Source organism: Phaenicophaeus curvirostris, chromosome 20, assembly GCF_032191515.1.
Source record: "Phaenicophaeus curvirostris isolate KB17595 chromosome 20, BPBGC_Pcur_1.0, whole genome shotgun sequence".
In the NCBI taxonomy this organism is placed as follows: domain Eukaryota; kingdom Metazoa; phylum Chordata; class Aves; order Cuculiformes; family Cuculidae; genus Phaenicophaeus; species Phaenicophaeus curvirostris.
In genome coordinates this window covers 3,431,269-3,444,731 of record NC_091411.1, presented here as the reverse complement: position 1 = coordinate 3,444,731, position 13,463 = coordinate 3,431,269, and the positions used below count along the sequence as shown (strand labels likewise).

The 13,463-nt window shown below is 42.6% G+C and overlaps 1 protein-coding gene across 20 annotated transcripts in view; it reads right to left on the bottom strand.

Moving 5' to 3' along the window:
* Positions 1 to 13,463, bottom strand: part of CACNA1B (calcium voltage-gated channel subunit alpha1 B) — a 317,979-nt gene that overhangs the window by 68,012 nt on the left and 236,504 nt on the right. For all 20 annotated transcript variants that reach the window (XM_069872974.1, XM_069872988.1, XM_069872975.1 and 17 more), the window contains 4 exons: positions 11,455 to 11,575; positions 7,939 to 8,068; positions 6,350 to 6,409; positions 4,810 to 4,916 (listed from right to left, as the gene is read on the bottom strand). In XM_069872974.1, coding sequence (XP_069729075.1) covers positions 4,810 to 4,916; positions 6,350 to 6,409; positions 7,939 to 8,068; positions 11,455 to 11,575 — 418 coding nt within the window. The remainder of the gene's footprint in view (positions 1 to 4,809; positions 4,917 to 6,349; positions 6,410 to 7,938; positions 8,069 to 11,454; positions 11,576 to 13,463) is intronic.

Here is a 13,463-nt window from a genome sequence, read left to right as displayed (position 1 = left end):
ACACTCTTGGCTCTGAAGGAGCTGGCTCAGGTCTCACAGGGCTGCCTCCAAGCCTGCAGCAACAACCTCTGTGGACTTTATATTTCTAGAAAGGCTGAACAGACCTACTGGGGACCCATCAACGGGCAGGGCAGAGCAAATCCTTCCTTCTGGGTTTATGAGATAAAAGGCTTTCATGGAGATTGGAAGTGGAAGATCTTTAAGGTCCCTTCCAAATCAAACTATTCCATGATTCCATGATAAATTGGTCTTCCCTTGCACGGGGAGGCATGCAGATGAACGCATTGAGGGCTGGGAGGTGAAAGGCAGACAGCTCCAGACAGACAAAATTCTTTCTGCCTGATTGAAGGACACTAAGAAGGTTTTTTTTTCATTTCTTTCAGGTACCCCAGGAAACAAAGAGCATGAGAAAATTAAGTGACAATGGGATTTAGGATCTAAGTCATACAGAGAATCCTGAAAAATCATACTTGCTTCTTACCGCAGTACGGTTCCTGCTATAATAGAAATCTTTTTCAATGCACTGGTACTGTGAACTCTCAAATCTTATGAGGAGCAGCTGAGAGAACTTGGATGATTTAGCCTAGAGAAGAAAATGTTGAGGGGAGACTTAATCACCCTTTACCACTACCTAAAAGGAGGCAGTAGCGAGGTGAGTGTTGGTCTCACCTTCCAGATAAGAAGCAAAAAGACAAGAGGAAATGGCCTTAAGTTGTGCCAGGTGAGTTTTAGATTGGATATTAGGAAAAATTTCTTTACTAGAACAGCTGTGAAGCACTGGCAGAGGCTGCTCAGGGCAGTGGTGGACTCTCCATCCCTAGAGGGGTTCAAAAAATATACAGACGTGGCACAGAGGTGCTATGTTGGTGGTTGGACAGGATGGTCTTGTAGGTCTTTTCCAACCTAAATGGTTCCATGATTCTAACTAGTGATGCAAAATGCATTTTAATTAAATGGATCTTCTGTAACAATTCCAGCCCATCAAACAAAAACTCTGGTTTTATTTTCAGTGTTTTTAAGAACACCCTCTGCCAATATTGGTTTTTAAACCATGCTAATACAAAACCACATGTCCCACAACATAAAAGGTCCAGATGGAACCAGGATTCAGTCAAAAGTTCTATACAAGCACACATTTGACCAGACTATTCCTCACAAAACCAATAAATTGCTATGGAAGGACAAGATCTTAGGTGACCGCAGAATAACAACTACAAAATTCAGAAGAGCTACAGAAGAGAACGCAGGATTAAGACAGACAGCAAACAGAAGCCAAATGACTTAAAAAGGAAATAAGAACACCATAGAGGAAAGAAAAAATTGCATTAGGTCAATTCTAGTTGCATTAGGCCAGTTCTGTTTATTCTGGGGCAGTTTGCTGCTCATTTATTTAAAACATTAGAAATATTTTAAAAGAGCTTTGGAAGGACTTTTTTTTCCTTTAATAAATAAAAGATTCTCTAAAAAATTAATAGTTATTTAAAATGAAAGCTTCTTGTTTCTGTTGCTCCTGCCAGCAGCTCTGATTTCATGCAACATGGGCCTCTTGGAATCATGTCATCAAATATTCAGGGCAGGGTGGAGTCAGCACCTTCTGCAATTGCCTGAAATCCCCCAGCAGAAAGTGAATTCCTCCATCAAAGAGTAAATAAGGTCATGCAACTCTTCCCAAGCACAAAGCCAGCCTCTTCCAGGATCTAAATGATCTGTTTTCCTAGACAGACCAATGAATCGAGTACCCAGTTTCCTGGATCTCATCAAAGACTCTTTTTTGCCTGCTTTTAATTGCGTCTCTCGGTTTTCTCCTCTGGAGGAGCCCACCTGAGCTGCTGCCCTGCTTGGAACTGCATATGAGTTGATGCAGCTCTGCTTCCCTCTCCATCCCCGAAGCAAAGCTGCACTGCACCGCACCGAGAACAAAACTACCTTCTTCTTGTAGATGGTTAAATACAACTTTTGCTACCTCGTTCTTTACCATAGTCCCTGCCAACTTCTCAAAAAGCTGTCTACTCTCTCTTGCCACGTCAAAGACTTTTCACCAATGTCCAAGGCTGACAGCCTGAATCCCAGCTAGGTCATGTTGCCCAGACTACACAAGCTTCCTGAAGCTTCCAGCCCTGCTAACGCAATTTAGAGGTGCAACCCTCTGAATGAGAAAAAAACTGCTTCTTTAAATCTAGTTATTAAGATTTTCATGAATCACCGCTCACATATTAAGGACACGTCCACAAAGTCATCCCCTCAAATCTTTTTGGTGCAAATATATCTGCTTGTCAAGCTGACTCTCTGGTCAAGACTCTCCAGTCTACCTGGATTTCTAGTCTGTTTCTATCCTCTGCTTAAAGAAAATTTGGATGAATGAGGATTGTTAAGGAAAAATACATTTCACTGAATAATGAGTAATAAAGGGACGAAGGAGTCGATGCAATGGGTGTAACATGATTTGTTTCCACAGTGGCAAGTGTGTGTACACACATATAACAGGCATAACAGTGCAGCAAGAGACAGGAATAACATATTACCCCATGAAACTCCTAGAGAGAGATTCCAGCAAGAAGAAGACAAAGAAAGAGCAGAGTCAATGACAAACAGAAACATAAGGCTATACAGCGCATCCCATGCACATACAGAGATGTGCTGGCACGTAACCCCATCCCCTGTCCCACACCCACCAGCTCAATGTTCATCAAAATAAACACCTAAGGAAGCAACAGCTTGGCTATACAGCACATCCCCACACATCCCCCCAGTGAATCAGCCTTTCAGCTGGCAAGCAGGCAGGGTAAGTTATACACCTTCATCCTCCTGACCCTTTGGGAGGCAATAACCTTGATCAGCTAGCAAATGCTGTTTGCTTTTTCAAAGAGGAACATCAAATTCTGAGCATTGGAGCCACCTTTCTGTTGTTGAAAATGTTAAAATGCAATCTCTTTGTTGCTATTTATCAGCTATTTCTATGGAGTAAGAACATTTTACACCTGGGGCTGATAAATTTTGATGACTTTTTTTTTTTTTGCTTGGTCTAAGCTTTTATTTCCCTAAAGACTGAAACATGTCTGTATGCTTGTGGCATGTTTATCTCTAGAAAAAGAAAGGGATTTCTCTTTGAAATACATTGCTAAAAGGAAGACATTATTTTATTATCATCACCATCAGTACTATTAATGTTCCTAGCACCTCACTGGGGACCTTGTTTTAACATTTGAACTCCTGTCAAGCACAATACAGCTTCTATGAGCTGCAGGCAGAAAGCAGACTGAGAGCTGGTTTGAAAGGCTGAGATGGATTTTATGTACCTTGAAGTTATGACTGATACCACCTTGTGTGCCTAAACAAATGTAGGCTGTTGCAATATTCAGCATGGAAGCGTTTCGGGGAGCTATATTTTTCTGAGGTTTTCAGTGACATGTCGATTCAGAAGAAGCTGATTTACATCACCTTCTCCAGACATTGATGAGGTCAAGAACACGCATGAATTAAATCATACCTGCTGAGTGGCACCTGTGTATTCTTGCAAACACAGAGTGCTAACAGCCATATTAAATACATTTTTAAAGTGATGCTGATGCTGAGTGACAGTACTGTAGGGTTTGCTAGAGAAAGTCCACTAACTAAACAAGGAAGAATACCCAGTTTATTCTCCAAAAGTTCATTTTCAGGATTATCACAATTCCACAGGATCAGTATATCCGTCTGGTTTAACCAAACAATGCAGTTGAGCTAAGGACATGATTATCTACCCCACTGTCATCTGAGCAGTCTCAGCCTTGACAGTATTCACAACAGGACTAGAGGGAATAGAGAACGAGTCATCTCCTACAAACAACTGGATTTCTCTCAGGTCAGACCAGAGACACTGCAGGTATTCTCTGAATTGGACGCCAACACTCTCTGCCTGCTGGAACACGGACACATAGGGGAGGTTACAGTCATCATAAACATCACAGAAGGAATTCAAATGTTTCCAAGTCTCAGAAACGAGTTTGACTCGCTTTCATCTGGGAGACAGTAAACAGGCTGGCAAGTTTTACGCATTCGCTTTCTGTAACTCCCTGCTCAATACTCAAAGAGCATGTAAAATAGAAGCAGCTTGGGGCACACTATTATGAAGCACAGCCAGGGGATGTACAAGTAATTTATTTAGAGGCTGATGAGGTGCTGTTAGATATTCATGGCCCAATGCAATGGAAAACCTGAGTACAAAAAGACCCAGGAAGATTAAAAAAATATTCATTTTAATCCATAGCTTGTCCAAAGGAAAATCTTGTTCAAAGAGAAGATGTTTTAAAGGCAAATCCTGATGTTTGTTCTCCCGGCTCGTGGAGTTGCTCTGTAGAGATCACAAAATGCCCTTTCTCCCAGTCTGCCTTGGAAGTTTGAATTCTTAATATAAAAGGGAAATTCTCAGTGAACCACAGTCTTGGGTAATATTGTTTTGCAAACTAATACTTGTGAGTAATATTGAGGTCCCTCTGAACCCAAACCATTCCATGATTCTATGACTGCCACAAACTGTTATAATGCAGCCTTGTATGAAGTTGGCCAGAGGGTCACAAAAATATTGATTCAGTGTTTGAACGAAGAGTGAACAGTCTCCCCCTAAATCTGGATGAATTTTCAAGAGATTCCACAACACGAATATAGGGATTTTTATGTTCTCCCTCATAGCTACAAGATGATAAAAGGCAAAAACTGAATATTTCACTGGGAAATGGAGCCACAAATACTACCCTTCAGCTAGCTCTGTGCATCTTGCCTCCTTTTCTAATTATTCCCTAGAACCTGGGATGTTAAGGAAAACATACTTACGAGAAGGCAAATGCCACCAAGGCCCCACTGACAACGATGAAGTCCAGGATATTCCACAGGTCACGGAAGTAGGAGCCAGGGTGGAGCAACAGCCCCAAGTCAATCATCTTAGGAGGAAATATAACAAAAGAAATGAATTTAATAAAATAAGTACCAAATCAACACTACCAAGGCACAGAGGAGTATCCTTGATCAAAAGACCCTTCACAATCTCTTTGTTAGGGCCTCACAGCAGCAAGGCAGCATCTAGATATTCAGTCAACCTGCATATCTCTAATAGACCCGGAGAGCTCTGTCAAAACTGAAGATAAAGTCAATAAACCATAACGAAAAGCACTCATGCCAAGAGTATTACCTGCTCCGTAGGATTCTTTGCACAGACATGCATTAAGTGATTCATTCCACACAGCAGCCTCTACGTTAAACATCCATGTAGTTCAATTTTATTCTACCCCAATCCTAATAGATTAGGAGGAATTAGCAACTGGACCAGGATATGGGCAGCCTGATCTAGTGGGACGTGTCCATGCCCATCACAGTGAGGTTAGAACTAGATGATCTTTAAGGTCCCTTGCAACCCAAACTATTGAGTGGTTCTATGATTACACAGTAAAACACAAAGTGAGGGCGGGAAGACCCACAGTGAAATGCAGCGGTCAAAGGATGATGCTTGCTCGGGAGCACTTGCTGAAAGATGCTGCTTGGCATAGCAGTTGGGCTCACTGCTGTACGAGACTGAGTTTCACCTTACAGTGCAGCTAAAGATCTGCTAGATGAGTTTTGAAGTCCATGCTAGACATTTTATCTGCTTTTCTGAGAACCTGTGCAAGGTTGCTTTCCTGATGTACCTTCAAATCCTTCTATCAAACAAACAAGGGAAAATCCGTTTTTCTGCATCCCTTTGACATCTTCCTTTGACATTAAAAACCAGCCACATCATCATCTGAACAATAAATCCTGACTTTATTAGAATCGTGCTTTCTGGACAGTTACTGCTCCACAGTCTTAGCAAAACACATTACCCTACTGAATAAAGCACAAAGGTAGATCCCTAACTTCGTGAAATGTGACAAACCAAGAATCAGTTGCTATTAATATTCCTGCCCATGGCAGGGAGGTTGGAACTGGATGATCTTTAAGGTCCCTTCCAACTGAAAGCATTCTATGATTCCTGGTCAGCATCAAAGGGAAGAATCAGATGTGTCTCAGTAAGGTCTATGAGCTCCTGTATCCTTAGACAGGCGCAGACATTTCTGCATCAGGCACCCACATTTCTTACCCTCTTAAACAGCCGCAGGTACTAAAGATACCCTTATTTGCCTCCATCAAATGAGAAGTTAAAGAAACCAGGAAAGCTGCTACAAAAGGCATCTGGCTACATCTGAGTGCTGTTCATGCATTAAAGCTTTCCACCATCACCACCTCACCAGGCACCCTGAGGAGATTTCTTGTGCCCCACCCTCCTTCTCCAGTTTCCCAGAATTAGATTAGTGTGAAACGGAAAGTGGAGGTGAACCCTTCTACTTGGAAAAATTCTTACCTTGATTACCATCTCAAAGGTAAAGACACCCGTAAAAATATAATCCAAATATTTCAGAGCCTAAATTGGAAAGAGAAATGTGTATTAGGGAAGACAACATACTGAAACAGTCTGCACATGAGCAATGAGTAAAAAGGCTGTTCTAGCAATGGTCTATTTGCTACAGTGGTGAAATATCATCTCATGGGAGGCTTTCAAATATTTCTGGCACAAAGTTGAATCATCTGATTTTAAACAGAAACATTTTTCCCAGTCCTTGCCAGACTGCAGTGTGCACGCCCATGGGTTGCTTCAGTGCACCTGCGTATGTGGCAGCTTTAATAAGGCAAAATGGATATTTCAAATTGAAATATTTTAATATCCTTTCCTAAAGAGCTTTTCTTTGCCAGCATCTGTGTAGCAGCCTGGGTTTCTTTTCTGCTGTAGCCAATGACAGTATTATTAAAGGCCTCAGGAGAGTAAGGGAGTGATAAAATCCTTTTCGTAAAACTGATTCCACATTTACTAGCGATAAGGAGGAGAGATTGCTCATAGCTACTTCAGCTCATTACTGATATAGGGAACTGTGGATTCCCTCTGGAAAAAAATGAATACTGACCGGATTCAGAAGCAGGAGGCCAGGCAATTCCTGCTCTGTCCTGGTCTGCTGCCTTGTGCTGTGAAGCAATTCAGTTCCTTAATCTGTTTAACCAGTGGATGAACACAGACGACTCAGTACACGCTGGTAAGTGCAATCCCAATCCACTCAAGTACGTATAGACCTCCTAAATTTTAACTTAATTCTGTGGATGGGATGCACCTATTCACAGTGATTCATATGATTATACCCAGGGAATAGATATTGAGTCAGTACAAATATCACACCATAACCACATACTGCAACTACCTACACCGAAGAGTCCAAAATTAGACAACTGCATCTTGCAGTTTCTGTACTTAATCTTCAGTTCTGTAGTTTCCCAGTTGCCCCTGTAACTGCAACCAGCTCTATGCCGATGTCCTCATATGAATGTGCTTGTAAAGACACCCAGGTCTCTGATGCATGAGTGCTCCCAGGCTCCATGCAGCCATGCAGAAGGTGTCACGCTCCTACTTCTGCTCATAACAGCCCCCATCTATGAAATCTCCAAGTTTGGTTTGACGTCCAAGGACAAGTAATTTTTCTACTAATTCCAGGAGCTGGCTACTGTGCCTTACCAAGATAAAAAGCCATACCTGGCTTTACTTCCTCAGCTTCTGCTCCAGCAGAAGATCTTAGAACAATATCAGCCCTGGCTTGTGACTGAAGCCTTTCCCATTGCTGAGTGCTGTGTAAGCTTTCAGGTTTCTTCCACTTAAGCTACACCAATCAAACAACCAGTGATCTCCAAGCTTTCAAACCTGGACGTGGTTGAAGCAGCAGAAAGGGACAGGAATCATTTTGATAGTGGGACAAGCTAATTTGAATATGTTACTGCAGCAATACGTTACTCCAGCTTTGCACTTGCAGTGCTCGTTGTTGTCCTTTGGAGATGGGGAGGAACGTGCCATGAGCAGAACTGCTGGGGGAAGCAGAACAACTTTATTCTGGCCTGTTGACTGTTACTCACGTCGTTCCGTGGCGACTCGGCTTGGACAGGGTCTTCTGCAGCCAGGGCAATGCTGCTGAGGGCTATAACTATGAGGATGACCATCTCAAAATAGCGCAGGTTGACAATGTAGTGGAACAGACGCCGAATCCTGCCAATGACAAAAGCACAGAGGGGAGCTGCTGCAGGAACTGTCAGCCAAGTGCCGTGGTATGAAAGATGGCACAAGGACAATCTTCATCAGGAATAACTTTACACCTTTAGGATTACAATACTGGTAAGAAAATAAAAACTCGGATCAATGGCTTTAACCTCCAGCTTGCAACAGACCTGTGGTGAGATTTGAAGTAAGACCTTTAGCACCTTTGTGTTGCTCTCTACCCTCTCCGCAAAGCAATGACATCTATCTATGTATCAAAAGGGCATTGAGAGCTTTCAAGCATTCAGACTCAACTCTACAAATTATACACCCCTGTCCTTTTTGCTTTGAACTTGCAGGCTTAAAATCCTATGAGTTCAAAACTAGGTTTTAATATCATCTAATCCCTTTAAAATTGAGATAGATGCTATGCACTTTGAGACTCTTAGCTGAATCTGACTTTGTAACCATGAGTATTACGCCTAGCAATGCCTCTCTTGCCAAGTACCCCTGCCTGCACTTTATTCTAAGATAGGCTTTGTAAGCCGCAGAAATACGTCACAGTATTATAGTTGATTACTTTAACCTGATCTTTTTCTTCACAAATGGTCCAAGAAAAGTGGCAAATGTCTCAATTTCTCAGCAATGCAAAACTATCCGTGAATTTCAGCTAATAACTCCATTTGACCATGATTCACAAATGCTGAGAAGAGAACAGGGAACTCTACATTTGCCCTGTATTTGCCAGCTGAATAAAGGACTGAAGTTCTGCCTGAAAATCAAATTACATGTAACTCATCAAAACCCTTGTTACCTTAGAATGCAATTCAGTTACTATATGGTATTTTCTCTAAGCAAATATCTTAACAGGTAGAATTAAACTTTATTTTTCACATCTAGGTATATATTCCTTTCCTCTGGAGTGCTAATGGATTCAGAAAGAAAGAGTTACAAATACCAAGAAAACAGATTTGATACAAAATAACATGAAGAAAAGCACTTTTGTGGATCCCTTAACTCTGGTCATCAATCCCTCAGAAGAGCATTTCCATCCTTGTGCTCTGTGAAAACCACAGAAGTGAAAGGCAACATTTTCCATAACATTTGTAACTGCAATTCTTGCATCAAACTCAATTCATCAAAGAAATAACAAGTCCCTATTTTTAGATCTTCACCATTCACAACAGTGGGATGTGGGAGCATTTGTAAACTGCCAGTGGTGCTTGAGAAACTAATTTAAATGCACATCTGCTTTAAGAGAGCGGATGGCACTTGGAAAGGAACACATTCCATTTCTGCTCTCAGAATTGTTTTGCTCACTAGCAGCACCCGGGTCGTGCATCCCCAGTGGGGGCTGACAGAGACAGACGTGGTAAAGCCTCCATATCCTAGAAAGGCCTCTCTTGAGAAGTCAGTACCGGCCAAAACACCTGAGGGGATGCAGCTGGGTCTGCATCTTGCCGAGAGGAAGAAAAACAAACTGCTGATATCCTAGCTTTTGGTCTTTGTCTGGTTATGTCCCTTTGGCCCTGCATTACAATACCTCTTTCCTAGTGAATTTTGTTTTTGCAATGGTCTTTCAGTGCAGCTTTTGGGGGAGATGTGTGTGCACACTGGAGCAAACAGACTGAAACAACGCACTGAATCCCAGACTATAAGGCTCAGAAGGTCATAACTGTAGAACGAGGTGAGAGAAGACAAGCATACATGTGAAACAACAAAGTCTTGCTGCTTCTCTGTCTGCCCAGTCCGCTCCTCACTCTGCCCTTTTGGGCTCGGACCATCTAGCTCCCTACTCTGCAATTCTGCCTTTAGGAACTAACACTCATTTTCAGTGATCACTCCATGGCAAAAACACTTGAGCTACCAAATGTTAAGGAAATATTGTTTCCTTATCCAGACAGACAGGGGCCAAGCTCCATAATTCAGATCTGCCCCAAAAATTTTCTGCTACGCTAGGAATGCACCTTATCTAATGTTCCCCTCTCCATTTGCTGCCTTTTGCATGAATTCAAAGGATGTTGCCTTAACTGAAATAGCAAAATGCTATCATTGCACTCTAAAACCAGAAAACTTTCTGAGCTTTTGGCTTGGTTGTATCCTGACATCTACTTGATAGGTGGCTGGAGAAGGCAAATGGGAAGTACAAGCATATTTCTCGTGGGTTTGAGACTGAAGGGACATGTACTGAGTCTTCAGCTCATTTCCTTTGGAGGTCAGATTAGCAATAGCTTGGGGTCAATCTTCCTCTCTAAGAGTTGTCATTGAGAGATAGTCTCTATCTTCTCACACTGATAAATTCCTTCTGTGTTCAGAGCCGTATGATCTTGGAGCATGCAGGGCTCTAGCCTGAAATATGCAGCTGGAACTTGCATTTAAAGAAAATATTCAGCCTGCCAACTGTCCAGGGGTGCCACACCTCAGCTTTCACCAAAGATGAATTTCTGATGTCAAAGATGAGTGCATTAAGCAGCCAGCTTTGTTCCACCAACTCCACAGGCAGGAGGATATCACAGTCCTGAGCAGCAGGTAGGGTAGGATCTCTCCTTCTTGGAGTTGCCAAAGAAAGGGTCCAAGTCTACCTTAGGTATCTGATCACGCGGAGTACAATCTTAGAGAGCAACAACTAGGGTGTGCAACAAGTTTAGGTGAGCCAGACAGAAATGATCACACCTGCTTCTAGCAGATCTCTGGGCTGGCAGAGGTTGCAAATGCCCTCCATTGCCCTCAGTTACTGTGTAAAATGACTCACAGGCCTTCATGCTACAGTTATTACAACCCCTGCTGCTCTTGTCTAGTCCTGCAGCCCTTCAGACCAACATATTCAGTATGTGCAAGCTTTGAGTACAAAGCTCCCCATGAGGCAGAAATGCCTGAAGCAGAAGCAATGCTGTAATCCCAACAGATCCCGACAGCTGTACTCTCAGCTTTGGCAAATGAAAAATATTCACGTTTTCCCAGAAGTTCCAAGTTTTCAGTGATGCAAGAATACCAGCACAGAAAGAGCACAAATCCCAGCTGAGGAACCTGCAGGAATCCAATGGCATCAAAACCAACTCCCAACCTGTTTCTCCTGATAACGTTTTCACCCAACGATGGTCCATACTCCCACACTTTAGCAATCTACAACTGAGTAAGCGACTGCCCACCTGACCGCCAGCAAGGCATTTAGGAAGGTTCTGCCTAATGCATCACCTTTTCCCTATCCTGGTAATTTATTCTCCCAGGAAAGCCCAACTGAAACATCAGCATCTAATCCAGAGCCTGCAGAAGCTTTTATTTAACTTCCCAATGTGTTTGACTGGCAGAGATGAAGACCAAGCTAACGTTATTGCTTTGAATATCCATTCTTGAAGTACCTGTAACCCATTAGTGTATTACAGACTCAGAGGACTTACGGATTTGTAGGACTTAGGATAAACATGGAACTGTAAGGCAAGATTGGTTTAGGCCCGTTTTTCGTCAAGTCATCAACATCTTTCTTCTCCTCTGTTTTACTTTCAAATTCAACGCTGTTCACTGCAATGTGAATGCAAGGAAGCAGAAATGAGAGAGTTAAAAATGTATCGGCAGTCTTCACACAGCAGGCTGCCTGCAACAGCTGGATATGCAAACAATGCAGCTGGGAGAGCAAACAGCCTTTGAATATGTTGATTAAATGCGATGAACAATCATTTGATTAGCACTGCTATTTACTACAGCATGATACACACTGCAATCACAATCCTTAACTGCTGCACTGATGAGCAATATATCAGAAATGGCCAGGAAATGAAGATGCCCAGCACAGACAAACAAAGCAACCTTACACTTATTTATACGAGAGCTGCCAAAGTGGGGACGGAAATCCCATTACGAATGCCATAAGTTATCAGGAAGAGAGGATCAGGTTGGGATCCTTGGAAATTAAAAAAGACACTAAGTCTAATGAACCACATAATTCTGTATCTCGCCCCATCCATTGGTAGCACGATTGGCTTTGGGACATGTGAAAGAGCAAATTCATAGATGAGCTTTAATAATTTGGGAGCTAAGACTGCTGGACTTCATAGAATCCTATAATAGTTTGGGTTGGAAGGGACCTTAAAAATCATCAAGTTTCAACCCCCTAGCCGTGGGCAGGGACACCTCCTACTAGATCAGGCTGCCCACTTCCCTGCATTAGGAACAGAGTCTTGGAAGGGACTTCTTGGCAGAGCCCATGGATAAAGCTGTTGAGCTCCAGCTCACATCAGGTTTTTAACTTACATGATCCCCTGCTAGAAGACTGCTCTGAACCTCATTCTCAAAGGTTAAAAATACAATCCCCAATATTAATCATAAGTTTTTTTGCAGTGGGCTTATAGGATAATTTACTTAAGATCATTTCCAATATATGAACTGGAAAATATTTTATGCCGCAAATTCTCTTCTTAGACAGCTATATACACTTGTTATTAAATCACAGGACCTAAAATCCAAAACCCCCACCCACTTATAATGTGTTAGGCACAGGTTTCTTATTACTTTTTATTTTATTTTTCAACAAAATGACATTTCATTGTCTGTGAGTGACATGTTCAATAAACAGCTTTACTGTATCTCAAGCCAGAGATACAGGAAATGGCCAAGAAAGAGAGAGGCTGATAAACTGTGATTGACAGGAACTCAGTATTGCAATATAGTAAAATTACCTTTTAAGAAAAAAGAAGTTGAAGGGGAAAAGAAAAAAGACTGTCTTGTGTGACTGCCAACACAGTGAAAAAGCACACAGAGAAATCATTAGGTTTTGGCTGTGCTTCTTGGGAGGGTCTAGGACAACTTTGCATGAGGGCAACTCTCCATGGGGACACCTCCACCCCTGACCCTAACAGCTCCAGTTGTCCATATTGGAAAGCAGAGTCCTAACAGCCTGCAACCTAACAGACCTCTTAGATTCCACACTGCAATTCTCCTTGGCATCCCCAGCTCTCAAGACTTCTCTAGGTTGTGCCTACACTGCCAAGGATGAGCCACAAGTTGGTCAGAACAGGCTAATGGCTGCAGATCAGAGCGTGGGCACAATGGTCTTAGGACTCCACAAAACAGTGTAGAGCTACACCGACAGACCCAGGGCACAGAACTCTGGAAAAGGACAACTAGGGTGGATTTTCAGAAACTGAGATATGGAGGACTGCAAGAAGCTCTGAAATTACAGACCCTGCAGGAACCCCAAGCAGCAGGGTCACTCCATGGGCACTGTGATAGCTGTGCAGCCATAAAAGACCTCCTGCTCCACAGTCAGATCAGCTAATAAGCCAAGAAGAGTAAATTTGATCTGTGGATCAAATGGAGTGCTACTGCATTTGAATGGAGTGCTACTGCCTCCCCTGAACTTTGCTGAGGGGCTTGTGGCCAGTCAGGCCCCTGGGACACCCAAGGGACCATT